Source organism: Oncorhynchus masou, chromosome 32 (assembly GCF_036934945.1).
Source record: "Oncorhynchus masou masou isolate Uvic2021 chromosome 32, UVic_Omas_1.1, whole genome shotgun sequence".
In the NCBI taxonomy this organism is placed as follows: Eukaryota; Metazoa; Chordata; class Actinopteri; order Salmoniformes; family Salmonidae; genus Oncorhynchus; species Oncorhynchus masou.
Genome location: NC_088243.1, coordinates 2,808,218 through 2,830,477, shown reverse-complemented (window position 1 = coordinate 2,830,477; position 22,260 = coordinate 2,808,218). Strand labels below are relative to the sequence as shown.

General features: G+C 45.9%; 1 protein-coding gene across 6 annotated transcripts in view; it reads right to left on the bottom strand.

Moving 5' to 3' along the window:
* The window catches only part of fgfr3 (fibroblast growth factor receptor 3), a 302,812-nt gene that overhangs the window by 42,980 nt on the left and 237,572 nt on the right, over positions 1-22,260 (bottom strand). For all 6 annotated transcript variants that reach the window (XM_064953089.1, XM_064953090.1, XM_064953091.1 and 3 more), the window contains 5 exons: positions 20,140-20,261; positions 16,136-16,246; positions 12,441-12,631; positions 12,040-12,162; positions 5,511-5,581 (listed from right to left, as the gene is read on the bottom strand). In XM_064953089.1, the coding sequence (XP_064809161.1) occupies positions 5,511-5,581; positions 12,040-12,162; positions 12,441-12,631; positions 16,136-16,246; positions 20,140-20,261 (618 nt within the window). The remainder of the gene's footprint in view (positions 1-5,510; positions 5,582-12,039; positions 12,163-12,440; positions 12,632-16,135; positions 16,247-20,139; positions 20,262-22,260) is intronic.

The window sequence follows — 22,260 nt, the reverse complement described above, 5'->3', positions numbered from 1 at the left end:
ATAACCTCCACATTGACTCTGTACCGGTACCCCCTGTATATAGCCTCCACATTGACTCTGTACCGTAACACCCTGTATATAGCCTCCACATTGACTCTGTACCGGTACCCCCTGTATAAAGCCTCCACACTGACTCTGTAACGTAACACCCTGTATATAGCCTCCACATTGACTCTGTACCGTAACACCCTGTATATAGCCTCCAAAATTGACTCTGTTCCCGTAATCCCTGTATATAGCCTCCACATTGACTCTGTACCGTAACACCCTGTATATAGCCTCCACATTGACTCTGTACCGTAACACCCTGTATATAGCCTCCACATTGACTCTGTACCGTAACACCCTGTATATAGTCTCCACATTGACTCTGTACCGTAACACCCTGTATATAGCCTCAACTTTGACTCTGTACCGGTACCCCCTGTATATAGCCTCCACATTGACTCTGTACCGTAACACCCTGTATATAGCCTCCACATTGACTCTGTACCGGTACCCCCTGTATAAAGCCTCCACACTGACTCTGTAACGTAACACCCTGTATATAGCCTCCACATTGACTCTGTACCGTAACACCCTGTATATAGCCTCCACATTGACTCTGTACCGTAACACCCTGTATATAGCCTCCACATTGACGCTGTACCATAACACCCTGTATATAGGTTCCACATTGACTCTGTACCGTAATCCCTGTATATAGCCTCCACATTGACTCTGTACCGTAACACCCTGTATACAGCCTCCACATTGACTCTGTTCCGTAACGGCCTGTATATAGCCTCCACATTGACTTGGTACCGGAAGCCCCTGTATATAACCTCCACATTGACTCTGTACCGGTACCCCCTGTATATAGCCTCCACATTGACTCTGTACCGTAACACCCTGTATATAGCCTCCACATTGACTCTGTACCGGTACCCCCTGTATAAAGCCTCCACACTGACTCTGTAACGTAACACCCTGTATATAGCCTCCACATTGACTCTGTACCGTAACACCCTGTATATAGCCTCCAAAATTGACTCTGTACCGTAACACCCTGTATATAGCCTCCACATTGACTCTGTACCATAACACCCTGTATATAGCCTCCACATTGACTCTGTACCGTAATCCCTGTATATAGCCTCCAGATTGACTCTGTACCGTAACACCCTGTATACAGCCTCCACATTGACTCTGTTCCGTAACGCCCTGTATATAGCCTCCACATTGACTCGGTACCGGTAGCCCCTGTATATACCCTCCACATTGACTCTGTACCGGTACCCCCTGTATAAAGCCTCCACATTGACTCTGTAACAGTACCCCCTGTATATAGCCTCCACATTGACTCTGTACCGTAACACCCTGTATATAGCCTCCACATTGACTCTGTACCGTAACACCCTGTATATAGCCTCCACATTGACTCTGTACCGTAACACCCTGTATATAACCTCCACATTGACTCTGTACCGTAACACCCTGTATATAGCCTCCACATTGACTCTGTACCATAACACCCTGTATATAGCCTCCACATTGACTCTGTTCCCGTAATCCCTGTATATAGCCTCCACATTGACTCTGTACCGTAACACCCTGTATACAGCCTCCACATTGACTCTGTTCTGTAACAGCCTGTATATAGCCTCCACATTGACTTGGTACCGGTAGCCCCTGTATATAACCTCCACATTGACTCTGTACCGGTACCGCCTGTATATAGCCTCCACATTGACTCTGTACCGGTACCCCCTGTATAAAGCCTCCACACTGACTCTGTAACGTAACACCCTGTATAAAGCCTCCACACTGACTCTGTAACGTAACACCCTGTATATAGCCTCCACATTGACTCTGTACCGTAACACCCTGTATATAGCCTCCACATTGACTCTGTACCGTAACACCCTGTATATAGCCTCCACATTGACTCTGTACCGTAACACCCTGTGTATAGCCTCCACATTGACTCTGTACCGGTACCCCCTGTATAAAGCCTCCACATTGACTCTGTAACAGTACCCCCTGTATATAGTCTCCACATTGACTCTGTACCATAACACCCTGTATATAGCCTCCACATTGACTCTGTACCGTAACACCCTGTATATAGTCTCCACATTGACTCTGTACCGTAACACCCTGTATATAGCCTCAACTTTGACTCTGTACCGGTACCCCCTGTATATAGCCTCCACATTGACTCTGTACCGTAACACCCTGTATATAGCCTCCACATTGACTCTGTACCGGTACCCCCTGTATAAAGCCTCCACACTGACTCTGTAACGTAACACCCTGTATATAGCCTCCACATTGACTCTGTACCGTAACACCCTGTATATAGCCTCCACATTGACTCTGTACCGTAACACCCTGTATATAGCCTCCACATTGACTCTGTACCATAACACCCTGTATATAGGTTCCACATTGACTCTGTACCGTAATCCCTGTATATAGCCTCCACATTGACTCTGTACCGTAACACCCTGTATACAGCCTCCACATTGACTCTGTTCCGTAACGGCCTGTATATAGCCTCCACATTGACTTGGTACCGGTAGCCCCTGTATATAACCTCCACATTGACTCTGTACCGGTACCCCCTGTATATAGCCTCCACATTGACTCTGTACCGTAACACCCTGTATATAGCCTCCACATTGACTCTGTACCGGTACCCCCTGTATAAAGCCTCCACACTGACTCTGTAACGTAACACCCTGTATATAGCCTCCACATTGACTCTGTACCGTAACACCCTGTATATAGCCTCCAAAATTGACTCTGTACCGTAACACCCTGTATATAGCCTCCACATTGACTCTGTACCATAACACCCTGTATATAGCCTCCACATTGACTCGGTACCGGTAGCCCCTGTATATACCCTCCACATTGACTCTGTACCGGTACCCCCTGTATAAAGCCTCCACATTGACTCTGTAACAGTACCCCCTGTATATAGCCTCCACATTGACTCTGTACCGTAACACCCTGTATATAGCCTCCACATTGACTCTGTACCATAACACCCTGTATATAGGTTCCACATTGACTCTGTACCGTAATCCCTGTATATAGCCTCCACATTGACTCTGTACCGTAACACCCTGTATACAGCCTCCACATTGACTCTGTTCCGTAACGGCCTGTATATAGCCTCCACATTGACTTGGTACCGGTAGCCCCTGTATATAACCTCCACATTGACTCTGTACCGGTACCCCCTGTATATAGCCTCCACATTGACTCTGTACCGTAACACCCTGTATATAGCCTCCACATTGACTCTGTACCGGTACCCCCTGTATAAAGCCTCCACACTGACTCTGTAACGTAACACCCTGTATATAGCCTCCACATTGACTCTGTACCGTAATCCCTGTATATAGCCTCCAGATTGACTCTGTACCGTAACACCCTGTATACAGCCTCCACATTGACTCTGTTCCGTAACGCCCTGTATATAGCCTCCACATTGACTCGGTACCGGTAGCCCCTGTATATACCCTCCACATTGACTCTGTACCGGTACCCCCTGTATAAAGCCTCCACATTGACTCTGTAACAGTACCCCCTGTATATAGCCTCCACATTGACTCTGTACCGTAACACCCTGTATATAGCCTCCACATTGACTCTGTACCGTAACACCCTGTATATAGCCTCCACATTGACTCTGTACCGTAACACCCTGTATATAACCTCCACATTGACTCTGTACCGTAACACCCTGTATATAGCCTCCACATTGACTCTGTACCATAACACCCTGTATATAGCCTCCACATTGACTCTGTACCGTAATCCCTGTATATAGCCTCCACATTGACTCTGTACCGTAACACCCTGTATACAGCCTCCACATTGACTCTGTTCCGTAACGGCCTGTATATAGCCTCCACATTGACTTGGTACCGGTAGCCCCTGTATATAACCTCCACATTGACTCTGTACCGGTACCGCCTGTATATAGCCTCCACATTGACTCTGTACCGGTACCCCCTGTATAAAGCCTCCACACTGACTCTGTAACGTAACACCCTGTATATAGCCTCCACATTGACTCTGTACCGGTACCCCCTGTATAAAGCCTCCACATTGACTCTGTACCGTAACACCCTGTATATAGCCTCCAAAATTGACTCTGTACCGTAACACCCTGTATATAGCCTCCACATTGACTCTGTACCATAACACCCTGTATATAGCCTCCACATTGACTCTGTATCGTAATCCCTGTATATAGCCTCCACATTGACTCTGTACCGTAACACCCTGTATACAGCCTCCACATTGACTCTGTTCCGTAACGCCCTGTATATAGCCTCCACATTGACTCGGTACCGGTAGCCCCTGTATATACCCTCCACATTGACTCTGTACCGGTACCCCCTGTATAAAGCCTCCACATTGACTCTGTAACAGTACCCCCTGTATATAGTCTCCACATTGACTCTGTACCGGTACACCCTGTATATAGTCTCCACATTGACTCTGTACCGGTACACCCTGTATATAGTCTCCACATTGACTCTGTACCGTAACACCCTGTATATAGCCTCAACATTGACTCTGTACCGGTACCCCCTGTATATAGCCTCCACATTGATTCTGTACCGTAACACCCTGTATATAGCCTCCACATTGACTCTGTACCGGTACCCCCTGTATATAGCCTCCACATTGACTCTGTACCGGTACCCCCTGTATATAGCCTCCACATTGACTCTGTACCGGTACCCCCTGTATATAGCCTCCACATTGACTCTGTACCGGTACCCCCTGTATATAGCCTCCACATTGAATCTGTACCCCCTGTATATAGCCTCCACATTGACTCTGTACCGTAACACCCTGTATATAGCCTCCACATTGACTCTGTACCGGTACCCCCTGTCTATAGTGTCGTTAAAAGGACTGAGACAACAGGACTGAGACAACAGGACTGAGACAACAGGACTGAGACAACCGGACTGAGACAACAGGACTGAGACAACAGGACTGAGACAACAGGACTGAGACAACCGGACTGAGACAACAGGACTGAGACAACAGGACTGAGACAACAGGACTGAGACAACCGGACTGATACAACAGGACTGAGACAACAGGACTGATACAACAGGACTGAGACAACAGGACTGATACAACAGGACTGAGACAACAGGACTGAGACAACCGGACTGAGACAACAGGACTGAGACAACCGGACTGAGACAACCGGACTGAGACAACCGGACTGAGACAACAGGACTGAGACAACCGGACTGAGACAACAGGACCGAGACAACAGGACCGATACAACAGGACCGAGACAACAGGACTGAGACAACAGGACTGAGACAACAGGACTGAGATATATCAATCCATATTCACACGTGGTTTTGATGGTAATTGAGGCTAATTCACAAAGTCATGATATTACAACACATTCCTTCTGTCCTGCAAATCTCTCTACATGGGCAGACCGGAGGCATGCTGTGTGGCTGGCTGTGTCAACTTACACATCGCTCTGGTGCGTGTAGACGCGGTCGAACAGAGCCTCTGGAGCCATCCATTTCACGGGTAGACGACCCTGCAACAACACAAAGACAACAGAACAGCTGTCTCAGCACAACGGATCAAAACACCCATAACAGATATACCCCCCACCAATCACTGTCTTAACCATAACAAATATACCCCACCCCCACCAATCACTGTCTTACCCATAACAAATATACACCCACCAATAACTGTCTTACCCATAACAAATATACCCCCCACCAATAACTATCTTACCCATAACAAATATACCCCCCACCAATCACTGTCTTACACATAACAAATATACCCCACCCCCACCAATCACTGTCTTACCCATAACAGATATACCCCACCCCCCACTAATCACTGTCTTACCCATAACAAATATAACCCCCACCAATCACTGACTTACCCATAACAAATATACACCCCACCAATCACTGACTTACCCATAACAGATATACCCCCACCAATCACTGTCTTACCCATAACAAATATACCTCCCACCAATCACTGACTTACCCATAACAGATATACCCCCACCAATCACTGTCTTACCCATAACAGATATACCCCACCCCCACCAATCACTGTCTTATCCATAACAGATATACCCCACCCCCACCAATCACTGTCTTACCCATAACAGATATACCCCACCCCCCACCAATCACTGTCTTACCCATAACAGACACACCCCACCCCAAACCAATCACTGTCTTACCCATAACAGATATACCCCACCCCCACCAATCACTGTATTATCCATAATAGATATACCCCCACCCCCACCAATCACTGTCTTACCCATAACAGATATACCCCACCCCCCACCAATCACTGTCTTACCAATAAAATTTGATTTGATAACAAATATACCCCCCACCAATCACTGTCTTACCCATAACAGATATACCCCACCCCCACCAATCACTGTCTTAACCATAACAGATATACCCCACCCCCACCAATCACTGTTACCCATAACAGATATACCCCACCCCCCACCAATCACTGTCTTACCCATAACAAATATACCCCCCACCAATCACTGACTTTCCCATAACAGATATACCCCACCAATCACTGTCTTACCCATAACAGATATACCCCCACCAATCACTGTCTTACCCATAACAAATATACCCCCCACCAATCACTGACTTACCCATAACAAATATACCCCCCACCAATCACTGACTTTCCCATAACAGATATACCCCACCAATCACTGTCTTACCCATAACAGATATACCCCACCCCCACCAATCACTGTCTTACCCATAACAGATATACCCCACCCCCCACCAATCACTGTCTTACCCATAACAAATATACCCCCCACCAATCACTGACTTACCCATAACAAATATACCCCCCACCAATCACTGTCTTACCCATAACAAATATACCCCCCACCAATCACTGTCTTACCCATAACAGATATACCCCACCCCCACCAATCACTGTCTTACCCATAACAAATATACCCCACCCCCCACCAATCACTGTCTTACCCATAACAGATATACCCCCCACCAATCACTGTCTTACCCATAACAAATATACCCCCCACCAATCACTGACTTTCCCATAACATATATACCCCACCAATCACTGTCTTACCCATAACAGATATACCCCCACCAATCACTGTCTTACCCATAACAGATATACCCCCCACCAATCACTGACTTACCCATAACAAATATACCCCCCACCAATCACTGACTTACCCATAACAAATATACCCCCCACCAATCACTGACTTACCCATAACAGATATACCCCCACCAATCACTGTCTTACCCATAACAAATATACCCCCCACCAATCACTGTCTTACCCATAACGGATATACCCCACCCCCCACCAATCACTGTCTTACCCATAACAAATATACCCCACCCCCCACCAACCAACTGTCTTACCCATAACAGATATACCCCCCACCAATCACTGACTTACCCATAACAAATATACCCCCCACCAATCTCTGACTTACCCATAACAAATATACACCCCACCAATCACTGACTTACCCATAACAGATATACCCCCACCAATCACTGTCTTACCCATAACAAATATAGCCCCACCAATCATTGACTTACCCATAACAGATATACCCCCACCAATCACTGTCTTACCCATAACGGATATACCCCACCCCCACCAATCACTGTCTTATCCATAACAGATATACCCCACCCCCACCAATCACTGCCTTAACCATAACATATATACCCCACCCCCCGCCAATCACTGTCTTACCCATAACAGATACACCCCACCCCACATGAATCACTGTCTTACCCATAACAGATATAACCCACCCCCACCAATCACTGTCTTATCCATAACAGATATACCCCCACCCCCACCAATCACTTTCTTACCCATAACAGATATACCCCACCCCCACCAATCACTGTCTTACCCATAAAATTTGATTTGATAACAAATGTATCCCCCACCAATCACTGTCTTACCCATAACAGATATACCCCACCCCCCACCAATCACTGTCTTAACCATAACAGATATACCCCACCCCCACCAATCACTGTTACCCATAACAGATATACCCCACCCCCCACCAATCACTGTCTTACCCATAACAAATATACCCCCACCAATCACTGACTTACCCATAACAAATATACCCCCCACCAATCACTGTCTTTTCCATAACAGATATACCCTACCAATCACTGTCTTACCTATAACAGATATACCCCCACCAATCACTGTCTAACCCATAACAAATATACCCCACCCCCCACCAATCACTGTCTTACCCATAACAGATATAACCCCCACCAATCAATGACTTACCCATAACAAAATATACCCCCCACCAATCACTGACTTACCCATAACAGATATACCCCCACCAATCACTGTCTTACCCATAACAAATATACCCCACCCCCCACCAATCACTGTCTTACCCATAACGGATATACCCCACCCCCCACCAATCACTGTCTTACCCATAACAGATATACCCCACCCAAACCAATCACTGTCTTACACACCAATCACTGTCTTACCCATAACAAATATACCCCCCACCAATCACTGACTTACCCATAACAGATATACCCCCACCAATCACTGTCTTACCCATAACAAATATACCCCACCCCCCACCAATCACTGTCTTACCCATAACAGATATACCCCCCACCAATCACTGACTTACCCATAACAGATATACCCCCACCAATCACTGTCTTACCCATAACAGATATACCCCACCCCCAGCAATCACTGTCTTATCCATAACAGATATACCCCACCCCCACCAATCACTGTCTTACCCATAACAAATATACCCCACCCCCCACCAATCACTGTCTTACCCATAACAGATATACCCCCCACCAATCACTGATTTACCCATAACAAATATACCCCCCACCAATCTCTGACTTACCCATAACAAATATCCACCCCACCAATCACTGACTTACCCATAACAAATATACCCCCACCAATCACTGTCTTACCTGTAACAAATATACCCCCCACCAATCATTGACTTACCCATAACAGACATACGCCCACCAATCACTGTCTTACACATAACAGATATACCCCACCCCCCACCAATCACTGTCTTACCCATAACAGATATACCCCACCCCCACCAATCACTGCCTTATCCATAACAGATATACCCCTCCCACACCAATCACTGCCTTACCAATAACATATATACCCCACCCCCCACCAATCACTGCCTTACCCATAACAGATACACCCCACCCCACACCAATCACTGTCTTACACATAACAAATATACCCCACCCCCACCAATCACTGTCTTACCCATAACAGATATACCCCACCCCCCACTAATCACTGTCTTACCCATAACAAATATAACCCCCACCAATCACTGACTTACCCATAACAAAAATACACCCCACCAATCACTGACTTACCCATAACAGATATACCCCCACCAATCACTGTCTTACCCATAACAAATATACCCCCCACCAATCACTGACTTACCCATAACAGATATACCCCCACCAATCACTGTCTTACCCATAACAGATATACCCCACCCCCAGCAATCACTGTCTTATCCATAACAGATATACCCCACCCCCACCAATCACTGTCTTACCCATAACAGATATACCCCACCCCCCACCAATCACTGTCTTACCCATAACAGATACACCCCACCCCACACCAATCACTGTTTTACCCATAACAGATATACCCCACCCCCACCAATCACTGTCTTATCCATAATAGATATATCCCCACCCACACCAATCACTGTCTTACCCATAACAGATATACCCCACCCCCACCAATCACTGCCTTAACCATAACAGATATACCCCACCCCCACCAATCACTGTTACCCAAAACAGATATACCCCACCCCCCACCAATCACTGTCTTACCCATAGCAAATATACCCCCCACCAATCACTGACTTACCCATAACAAATATACCCCCCACCAATCACTGACTTTCCCATAACAGATATACCCCACCAATCACTGTCTTACCCATAATAGATATACCCCCACCAATCACTGTCTTACCCATAACAAATATACCCCCACCAATCACTGACTTACCCATAACAAATATACCCCCCACCAATCACTGACTTTCCCATAACAGATATACCCCACCAATCACTGTCTTACCCATAACAGATATACCCCCACATATCACTGTCTTACCCATAACAAATATACCCCACCCCCCACCAATCACTGTCTTACCCATAACAGATATACCCCCCACCAATCAATGACTTACCCATAACAAATATACCCCCCACCAATCACTGACTTACCCATAACAGATATACCCCCACCAATCACTGTCTTACCCATAACAAATATACCCCCCACCAATCACTGACTTACCCATAACAGATATACCCCCACCAATCACTGTCTTACCCATAACAAATATACCCCACCCCCCACCAATCACTGTCTTACCCATAACAGATATACCCCCACCAATCACTGTCTTACCCATAACAAATATACCCCACCCCCCACCAATCTCTGACTTACCCATAACAAATATACACCCCACCAATCACTGACTTACCCATAACAGATATACCCCCACCAATCACTGTCTTACCCATAACAGATATACCCCACCCCCACCAATCACTGTCTTACCCATAACAAATATACACCCACCAATCACTGACTTACCCATAACAAATATACCCCCCACCAATCATTGACTTACCCATAACAGATACACCCCACCCCACACCAATCACTGTCTTACCCATAACAGATATAACCCACCCCCACCAATCACTGTCTTATCCATAACAGATATACCCCCACCCCCACCAATCACTTTCTTACCCATAACAGATATACCCCACCCCCCACCAATCACTGTCTTACCCATAAAATTTGATTTGATAACAAATATATCCCCCACCAATCACTGTCTTACCCATAACAGATATACCCCACCCCCCACCAATCACTGTCTTAACCATAACAGATATACCCCACCCCCCACCAATCACTGTCTTACCCATAACAAATATACCACCACCAATCACTGACTTACCCATAACAAATATACCCCACACCAATCACTGTCTTTCCCATAACAGATATACCCTACCAATCACTGTCTTACCTATAACAGATATACCCCCACCAATCACTGTCTTACCCATAACAAATATACCCCACCCCCCACCAATCACTGTCTTACCCATAACGGATATACCCCACCCCCCACCAATCACTGTCTTACCCATAACAGATATACCCCACCCCCACCAATCACTGTCTTACACACCAATTACTGTCTTACCCATAACAAATATACCCCCCACCAATCACTGACTTACCCATAACAGATATACCCCCACCAATCACTGTCTTACCCATAACAAATATACCCCACCCCCCACCAATCACTGTCTTACCCATAATAGATATGCCACACCCCCCACCAATCACTGTTTTACCCATAACAGATATGCCACACCTCCCCCACACCCCCCACCAATCACTGTTTTACCAATAACAGATATGCCACACCTCCCCCACACCCCCTTCAATCACTGTTTTACCCATAACAGATATGCCACACCTCCTCCACACCCCCCACCAATCACTGTTTTACCACACCGCCCCCACACCCCAAATCACTGTTTTACCCATAACAGATATGCCACACCTCCCCCACACCCCCCTCCAATCACTGTTTTACCCATAACAGATATGCCACACCTCCCCCACACCCCCCACCAATCACTGTTTTACCAATAACAGATATGCCACACCTCCCCCACACCCCCCTTCAATCACTGTTTTACCCATAACAGATATGCCACACCTCCTCCACACCCCCCACCAATCACTGTTTTACCACACCGCCCCCACACCCCAAATCACTGTTTTACCCATGACAGATATGCCACACCTAGCCAATCACTGTCTGCTGGGGGTGTGTGGTATGTTATTACTCACATTAGTAGTCTTCTTGTAGTAGTCTATGTTGTGCACATCTCTGGCCAGACCGAAGTCTGCAATCTTCATCACGTTCTCCTCGGTTACCAGGACGTTCCTGGCTGCCAGATCTCTATGGATACACTGAGGAAGAGGAAGCAAGAAGTCCGGCTAAATACACTGGACTGTATTATACCATATTGTAGCATATAGACCATATATAATCCTAACCAGGGCTGCAAAATTCTGGTAGCTTACCAAAAATGCCAAGGTTTTCCAGAAATCCCAGTTGGAACAATCCCGGAATCACAGGGAATCCAGAAACTCAGGATTTCCCAGGATTTCCAGGATTTCTAGAAACCCTGAGAATTTTTGGAATGTAAAGATTTTTGCAACCCTACTTTGTCCAGTATGCCACCAACCTTCTGTGAGGCCAGGTACTCCATGCCACGCGCCACCTGGTAGGCACAGGACACCAGGTCTTTAAAGGTGAGCTGCTCATCAGGGATCTTACAGGTGTCGAAGGAGTAGTCCGTCCCCGGGGGCCGACGGGCTCTCAGGTACTCCCTCAGGTTCCCTTTGGAAGCGTACTCCACCAACACGTACAGGGGACCTGGGGAATATATATTCTGTATTTATACTTTATACCTAAACCCTTTTCAATGGTGTAAAATACTTAAGCAAAAATACTTTAAAGTACTACTTCAGTAGTTTTTTTGTGTATCTGTACTTTACTTGACTATTTATATTTTTTACAACTTTTACCTCCCTATATTCCTAAAGAAGATAATGTACGTTTAGCTCCATACATTTTCACTGACACCCAAAAGTACTTGTTTCAGTTTGAATGCTTAGCAGGAAAATGGTCCAATTCACACACTTATCAAGAGAACATGTACATTTCGGTGTTCCTCAAGGTTCCGTTTTAGGACCACTATTGTTTTCACTATATATTTTACCTCTTGGGGATGTAATTCGAAAACATAATGCTAATTTTCCCTGCTATGCGGATGATACACAGCTAGCTGTACATTTCAATGAAACATGGTGAAGCCCCAAAATTGCCCTCGCTAGAAGCCTGTGTTTCAGACATAAGGAAGTGGATGGCTGCAAACTTTCTACTTTTAAACTCGGACAAAACAGAGATGCTTGTTCTAGGTCCCAAGAAACAACGAGATTTTCTCTTGAGTCTGACAATTAATCTTGATGGTTGTACAGTCGTCTCAAATAAAACTGTGAAGGACCTCAGCGTTACTCTGGACCCTGATGTCTCTTTTGACGAACATATCAAGACTGTTTCAAGGACAGCTTTTTTCCATCTACGTTACATTGCAAAAATCAGAAACTTTCTGCCCAAAAATGATGCAGAAAAAATAAATCCATGCTTTTGTTACTTCTAGGTTAGACTACTGCAATGCTCTACTTTCCGGCTACCCGGATAAAGCACTAAATAAATTTCAGTTAGTGCTAAATACGGCTGTTAGAATCCTGAATAGAACCCCAAAATTTGATCATATTACTGGCTTCCTGTCAAAGCAAGGGCTGATATCAAGGTTTTACTGCTAACCTACAAAGCATTACATGGGCTTGCTCCTACCTATCTTTCTGATTTGGTCCTGCCGTACATACCTACACATACGCTACGGTCACAAGACGCAGGCCTCCTAATTGTCCCTAGAATTCCTAAGCAAACACCTGGAGGCAGGGCTTTCTCCTATAGAGCTCCATTGTTATGGAATGGTCTGCCTACCCATGTGAGAGACGCAGACTCGGTCTCAACCTTTAACTCTTTAATGAAGACTCATCTCTTCAGTGGTCAAATGATTGAGTGTAGTCTGGCCCAGGAGTGTGAAGGTAAATGGAAAGGCTCTGGAGCAACGGACCACCCTTGCTGTCTCTGCCTGGCCGGTTCCCCTCTCTCCACTGGGATTCTCTGCCTCTAACCCTATTACAGGGGCTGAGTCACTGGCTTACTGGTGCTCTTCCATGCACCAGTAATGCATATAGGTGGTAGAGATACTCTTAATGATCGGCTATGAAAGGCCAACTGACATTTACTCCTGAGGTGCTGACTTGCTGCACCCTCGACAACTACTGTGATTATTATTATTTGACCATGCTGGTCATTTATGAACATTTGAACATCTTGGCAATGTTCTGTTATAATCTCCACCCGGCACAGCCAGAAGAGGACTAGCCACCACTCATAGCCTGGTTTCTCTCTAGGTTTTGGCCTTTCTAGGGAGTTTTTCCTAGCCACTGTGCTTCTACACCTACATTGCTTGCAGTTTGGGGTTTTAGGCTGGGTTTCTGTACAGCACTTTGAGATATCAGGTGATGTAAGAAGGACTATATAAATACATTTGACTAGATTTGAACATCCCTGGCCATCCCTACTGCCTCTGATCTGGAGGACTCACTAAACAGAGAACATCCCTGGTCATCCCTACTGCCTCTGATCTGGAGGACTCACTAAACAGAGAACATCCCTGGACATCCCTACTGCCTCTGATCTGGAGGACTCACTAAACAAAGACCATCCCTGATCATCCCTACTGCCTCTAATCTGGAGGACTCAATAAACAGAGAACATCCATGGTCATCCCTACTGCCTCTAATCTGGAGGACTCACTAAACAGAGAACATCCCTGATCATCCCTACTGCCTCTGATCTGGAGGACTCACTAAACAGAGAACATCCCTGGTCATCCCTACTGCCTCTGATCTGGAGGACTCACTAAACAGAGAACATCCATGGTCATCCCTACTAACTCTGATCTGGAAGACTCACTAAACAGAGGATATCCCTGATCATCCCTACTGCCTCTAATCTGGAGGACTCACTAAACAGAGAACATCCCTGATCATCCCTACTGCCTCTAATCTGGAGGACTCACTAAACAGAGAACATCCCTGGTCATCCCTACTGCTTCTAATCTGGAGGACTCACTAAACAGAGAACATCCCTGATCATCCCTACTGCCTCTGATCTGGAGGACTCACTAAACAGAGAACATCCCTGGTCCGCCCTACTGCCTCTGATCTGGAGGACTCAATAAACAGAGAACATCCCTGGTCATCCCTACTGCCTCTAATCTGGAGGACTCACTAAACAGAGAACATCCATGGTCATCCCTACTGCCTCTGATCTGGAGGACTCACTAAACAGAGAATATCCCTGGTCATCCCTACTGCTTCTAATCTGGAGGACTCACTAAACAGAGAACATCCCTGATCATCCCTACTGCCTCTGATCTGGAGGACTCACTAAACAGAGAACATCCCTGGTCCGCCCTACTGCCTCTGATCTGGAGGACTCAATAAACAGAGAACATCCCTGGTCATCCCTACTGCCTCTAATCTGGAGGACTCACTAAACAGAGAACATCCATGGTCATCCCTACTGCCTCTGATCTGGAGGACTCACTAAACAGAGAATATCCCTGGTCATCCCTACTGTCTCTAATCTGGAGGACTCACTAAACAGAGAACATCCCTGATCATCCCTACTGCCTCTAATCTGGAGGACTCACTAAACAGAGAACATCCCTGGACATCCCTACTGCTTCTAATCTGGAGGACTCACTAAACAGAGAACAACCCTGATCATCCCTAATGCCTCTGATCTGGAGGACTCACTAAACAGAGAACATCCCTGATCATCCCTACTGCCTCTGATCTGGAGGACTCACTAAACAGAGAACATCCCTGGTCCGCCCTACTGCCTCTGATCTGGAGGACTCACTAAACAGAGAACATCCATGGTCATCCCTACTGCCTCTAATCTGGAGGACTCACTAAACAGAGAACATCCCTGATCATCCCTACTGCCTCTGATCTGGAGGACTCACTAAACAGAGAACATCCCTGGTCATCCCTACTGCCTCTGATCTGGAGGACTCACTAAACAGAGAACATCCCTGGTCATCCCTACTGCCTCTGATCTGGAGGACTCACTAAACAGAGAACATCCCTGGTCATCCCTACTGCCTCTGATCTGGAGGACTCACTAAACAGAGAACATCCATGGTCTTCCCTTACTGCCTCTGATCTGGTGGACTCATTCATTGTTAAAGAGCTGTTACAGTATGTCAGGGTCGTACGATCTGTAATTTACCATCCTGTGTACATGCTCCCAGCAGGTTGAGGATGTTTTTGTGTTTTCCAATCATCTTCATCATTTCCATCTCTGAGACCAGGTCTGACAGGTCCTTATCTGTGGCGTCGTCTGATGGAAAAAGAGAGGGGACAGACAGATGGTGGGAGAGAGAGGGGACAGACAGACAGCGGGAGAGAGAGGGGACAGACAGATGGTGGGAGAGAGAGGGGACAGACAGATGGTGGGAGAGAGAGGGGACAGACAGACAGCGGGAGAGAGAGGGGACAGACAGATGGTGCGAGAGAGAGGGGACAGACAGACAGCGGGAGAGAGAGGGGACAGACAGACAGCGGGAGAGAGAGGGGACAGACAGATGGTGGGAGAGAGAGGGGACAGACAGACAGCGGGAGAGAGAGGGGACAGACAGACAGCGGGAGAGAGAGGGGACAGACAGATGGTGGGAGAGAGAGGGGACAGACAGATGGTGGGAGAGAGAGGGGACAGAGACAGCGGGAGAGAGAGGGGACAGACAGATGGTGGGAGAGAGAGGGGACAGACAGACAGCGGGAGAGAGAGGGGACAGACAGACAGCGGGAGAGAGAGGGGACAGAGATGGTGGGAGAGAGAGGGGACAGACAGATGGTGGGAGAGAGAGGGGACAGACAGACAGCGGGAGAGAGAGGGGACAGACAGATGGTGCGAGAGAGAGGGGACAGACAGACAGCGGGAGAGAGAGGGGACAGACAGATGGTGGGAGAGAGAGGGGACAGACAGACAGCGGGAGAGAGAGGGGACAGACAGACAGCGGGAGAGAGAGGGGACAGACAGATGGTGGGAGAGAGAGGGGACAGACAGATGGTGGGAGAGAGAGGGGACAGAGACAGCGGGAGAGAGAGGGGACAGACAGACAGCGGGAGAGAGAGGGGACAGAGACAGCGGGAGAGAGAGGGGACAGACAGACAGCGGGAGAGAGAGGGGACAGACAGACAGCGGGAGAGAGAGGGGACAGACAGATAGCAGGAGAGATAAGAAGACATTTAAATTCCAGATCACATTATAATTCCCTGAAGATTAGATAGACTGAGACAGTCAGAGATAATAAGCATCTCTATGAGGAGCCAGACAGAGATAATAAGCCTCTCTATGGGGAGACAGACAGTCAGAGATAATAAGCCTCTCTATGAGGAGACAGTCAGAGATAATAAGCCTCTCTTTGAGGAGACAGACAGAGATAATAAGCATCTCTATGAGGAGACAGACAGAGACAATTAGCCTCTCTATGAGGAGACAGTCAGAGATAATAACGACTGAACAGTTGGGCAGGTGCGACAAAACTAGGGCCTGTAAGACCTGCCTTGTTGATAGTGTTGTTAAGAAGGCAGAGCAGCACTTTATTATGGACAGACTTCTCCCCATCTCAAGTACTGTGACAGACCATGACAGTTTACAATCCAGGGTAACTCCAAGCAGTTTAATCACCTCAACTTGCTCAATTTCCACATGATTTATTACAAGACTTATTTGAGGTTTAGGGTTCAGTGAATGATTTGTTGTAGAAATATTTAGGACTAACTGATTCCTTGCCAGCCATTCTGAAACTAACTGCAACTCTTTGTTAAGTGTTGCAGTCATTTCAGTTGCTGTAGTAGCTGACGTGTATAGTGTTGAGTCATCCGCATACATAAACACACTGGCTTTACTCAAAGCCAGTGACATGTCGTTAGTAAAGATTGAAAAAAGCAAGGGGCCTAGACAGCTGCCCTGGGGAATTCCTGATTCTACCTGGATAATGTTGGAGAGGCTTCCATTAAAGAACACCCTCTGTGTTCTGTTAGACAGGTAACTCCTTATCCACAATATAACAGGGGTTATTAAGCCATACAATGTTTTTTCAGCAGCAGATTATGATCGATAATGTCAAAAGCCGGTACTGAAGTCTAACAAAACAGCCCCCAAAATATTTTATCATCAATTTCTCTCAGCCAATCATCAGTCATTTGTGTTAGTGCTGTGCTTGTTGAATGTCCTTCCCTATCAGCATGCTGAAATTCTGTTGACAATTTGTTTACTGTAAAATAGCATTGTATCAGGTCAAACACAATTTTTTTCCAGAAGTTTACTAAGGGTTGGCAACAGGTTGATTGGTCAGCTATTTTGAGCCAGTAAAGGGGGCTTTACTATTCTTGGGTAGCGGAATGGAATGGATAAGAGCGTCTGCTAAATGACTTAAATGTAATGTAAATGTAATGACTTTAGCTTCCCTCCAGGCCTGAGGGAACACACTTTCTAGTAGGCTTAAAATGAAGAAGTAGCAAATAGGAGTGGAAATATCGTCTGACATCTCAATTTGCAATACTTTTGCCATTCGGTTGTGCAGCCAGACTTATTTGACATATCTACCTCCATCACTCCAGTATCCCTGTCTCCTTCCCCCTATACATATCTACCTCCATCACTCCAGTATCCCTGTCTCCTTCCCCCTATACATATCTACCTCCATCACTCCAGTATCCCTGTCCCCTTACCCCTATACATATCTACCTCCATCACTCCAGTATCCCTGTCCCCTTCCCCCTATACATATCTACCTCCATCACTCCAGTATCCCTGTACATTGTTAATATGGAACTGACCCTGTATATAGTCTCCTTCCCCCTATACATATCTACCTCCATCACTCCAGTATCCCTGTACATTGTTAATATGGAACTGACCCTGTATATAGTCTCCTTCCCCCTATACATATCTACCTCCATCACTCCAGTATCCCTGTACATTGTTAATATGGTACTGACCCTGTAAATAGTCTGATCACTTGATCAGTGTGTGTGTTCTGATTTTTATTTATTGTGTGTTTCTGTTTAACAGTGTTATTTTTAGTAATCCATTGATATTGATGACTGCCTTGTTGGGGTTAGAGTTGGTAATTGATATTGATGACTGCCCTGTTGGGGTTAGAGCTGGTAATTGATAATGATGACTGCCTTGTTGGGGTTAGAGCTGGTAATTGATAATGATGACTGCCTTGTTGGGGTTAGAGCTGGTAATTGATATTGATGACTGCCTTGTTGGGGTTAGAGCTGGTAATTGATATTGATGACTGCCTTGTTGGGGTTAGAGGTGGTAATTGAGATTGATGACTGCCTTGTTGGGGTTAGAGCTGGTAATTGAGATTGATGACTGCCTTGTTGGGGTTAGAGCTGGTAATTGAGATTGATGACTGCCTTGTTGGGGTTAGAGGTGGTAATTGAGATTGATGACTGTCTTGTTGGGGTTAGAGCTGGTAATTGAGATCGATGACTGTCTTGTTGGGGTTAGAGGTGGTAATTGAGATTGATGACTGCCTTGTTGGGGTTAGAGCTGGTAATTGATATTGATGACTGCCTTGTTGGGGTTAGAGGTGGTAATTGAGATTGATGACTGTCTTGTTGGGGTTAGAGGTGGTAATTGAGATTGATGACTGCCTTGTTGGGGTTAGAGGTGGTAATTGAGATTGATGACTGCGTTGTTGGGGTTTGAGCTGGTAATTGAGATTGATGACTGCGTTGTTGGGGTTAGAGCAGGTAATTGAGATTGATGACTGCCTTGTTGGGGTTAGAGGTGGTAATTGAGATTGATGACTGTCTTGTTGGGGTTAGAGCTGGTAATTGAGATCGATGACTGTCTTGTTGGGGTTAGAGGTGGTAATTGAGATTGATGACTGCCTTGTTGGGGTTAGAGCTGGTAATTGATATTGATGACTGCCTTGTTGGGGTTAGAGGTGGTAATTGAGATTGATGACTGTCTTGTTGAGGTTAGAGGTGGTAATTGAGATTTATGACTGTCTTGTTGGGGTTAGAGGTGGTAATTGATATTGATGACTGCCTTGTTGGGGTTAGAGGTGGTAATTGAGATTGATGACTGTCTTGTTGGGGTTAGAGGTGGTAATTGAGATTGATGACTGTCTTGTTGGGGTTAGAGCTGGTAAGATATTTCACTGTACTTGTTCACATGACATTAAAACTTGAAACTGAAACAACAACCTTTGAGCATCTTCACAGCGACGTCTAGGGGCTTGTTGGGTTTCTCCTTGTCGATCCCGATGGCCTCCGCCATTACCACCTGACCGAAGCAGCCTTCTCCCAGAGGTTTACCCAACGTTAGCCTGAAACACAACCACAACGTTAGCCTGAAACACAACCACAACTAGTTAGTCTGAAACACAACCACAACTAGTTAGCCTGAAACACAACCACAACTAGTTAGTCTGAAACACAACCACAACTAGTTAGTCTGAAACACAACCACAACTAGTTAGCCTGAGACACAACCACAACGTTAGCCTGAAACACAACCACAACTAGTTAGCCTGAAACCCAACCACAACACAACCACAACTAGTTAGCCTGAACGACAGCCACAACTAGTTAGCCCGAAACACAACCACATCACAACCACAACTAGTTAGCCTGAAACCCAACCACAACACAACCACAACTAGTTAATCTGAAACACAACCACAACTAGTTGGTCTGGAACACAACCGCAACTAGTTAGTCTGAAACACAACCGCAACTAGTTAGTCTGAAACACAACCACAACTAGTTAGCCCGAAACACAACCACATCACAACCACAACTAGTTAGTCTGAAACACAACCACAACTAGTTAGTCTGAAACACAACCACAACACAACCACAACTAGTTAGTCTGAAACACAACCGCAACTAGTTAGTCTGAAACACAACCACAACTAGTTAGTCTGAAACACAACCACAACTAGTTAGCCCGAAACACAACCACATCACAACCACAACTAGTTAGCCTGAAACCCAACCACAACACAACCACAACTAGTTAGTCTGAAACACAACCGCAACTAGTTAGTCTGAAACACAACCACAACTAGTTAGTCTGAAACACAACCACAACTAGTTAGCCTGAAACACAACCACAACTAGTTAGCCCGAAACACAACCACATCACAACCACAACTAGTTAGTCTGAAACACAACCACAACTAGTTAGCCCGAAACACAACCACATCACAACCACAACTAGTTAGCCTGAAACCCAACCACAACACAACCACAACTAGTTGGTCTGGAACACAACCACATCACAACCACAACTAGTTAGTCTGAAACACAACCGCAACACAACAACAACTAGTTAATCTGAAACACAACCACAACTAGTTAGTCTGAAACACAACCACAACACAACCACAACTAGTTAATCTGAAACACAACCACAACTAGTTGGTCCGGAACACAACCGCAACTAGTTAGTCTGAAACACAACCACAACACAACCACAACTAGTTAATCTGAAACACAACCACAACTAGTTGGTCTGGAACACAACCACAACTAGTTAGCCTGAAACACAACCACATCACAACCACAACTATTTAGCCTGAAACACAACCACAACTAGTTAGTCTGAAACACAACCACAACACAACCACAACTAGTTAGTCTGAAACACAACCGCAACTAGTTAGTCTGAAACACAACCACAACACAACCACAGCTAGTTAATCTGAAACACAACCACAACTAGTTGGTCTGGAACACAACCACAACTAGTTAGTCTGAAACACAACCACAACACAACCACAACTAGTTGGTCTGGAACACGACCACAACCAGTTGGCCTGAAACACAACCACAACTAGTTAGCCTGAAACACAACCACATCACAACCACAACTATTTAGCCTGAAACACAACCACAACTAGTTAGTCTGAAACACAACCACAACACAACCACAACTAGTTAGTCTGAAACACAACCACAACGTTAGCCTGAAACACAACCACAACTAGTTAGTCTGAAACACAACCACAACTAGTTAGTCTGAAACACAACCACAACTAGTTAGTCTGAAACACAACCACAACACAACCACAACTAGTTAATCTGAAACACAACCACAACTAGTTGGTCTGGAACACAACCACAACCAGTTGGCCTGAAATACAACCACAACTAGTTAGCCTGAAACACAACCACATCACAACCACAACTAGTTAGCCTGAAACACAACCACAACTAGTTAGTCTGAAACACAACCACAACACAACCACAACTAGTTAGCCTGAAACACAACCGCAACTAGTTAGTCTGGAACACAACCACAACCCAACCACAACTAGTTGG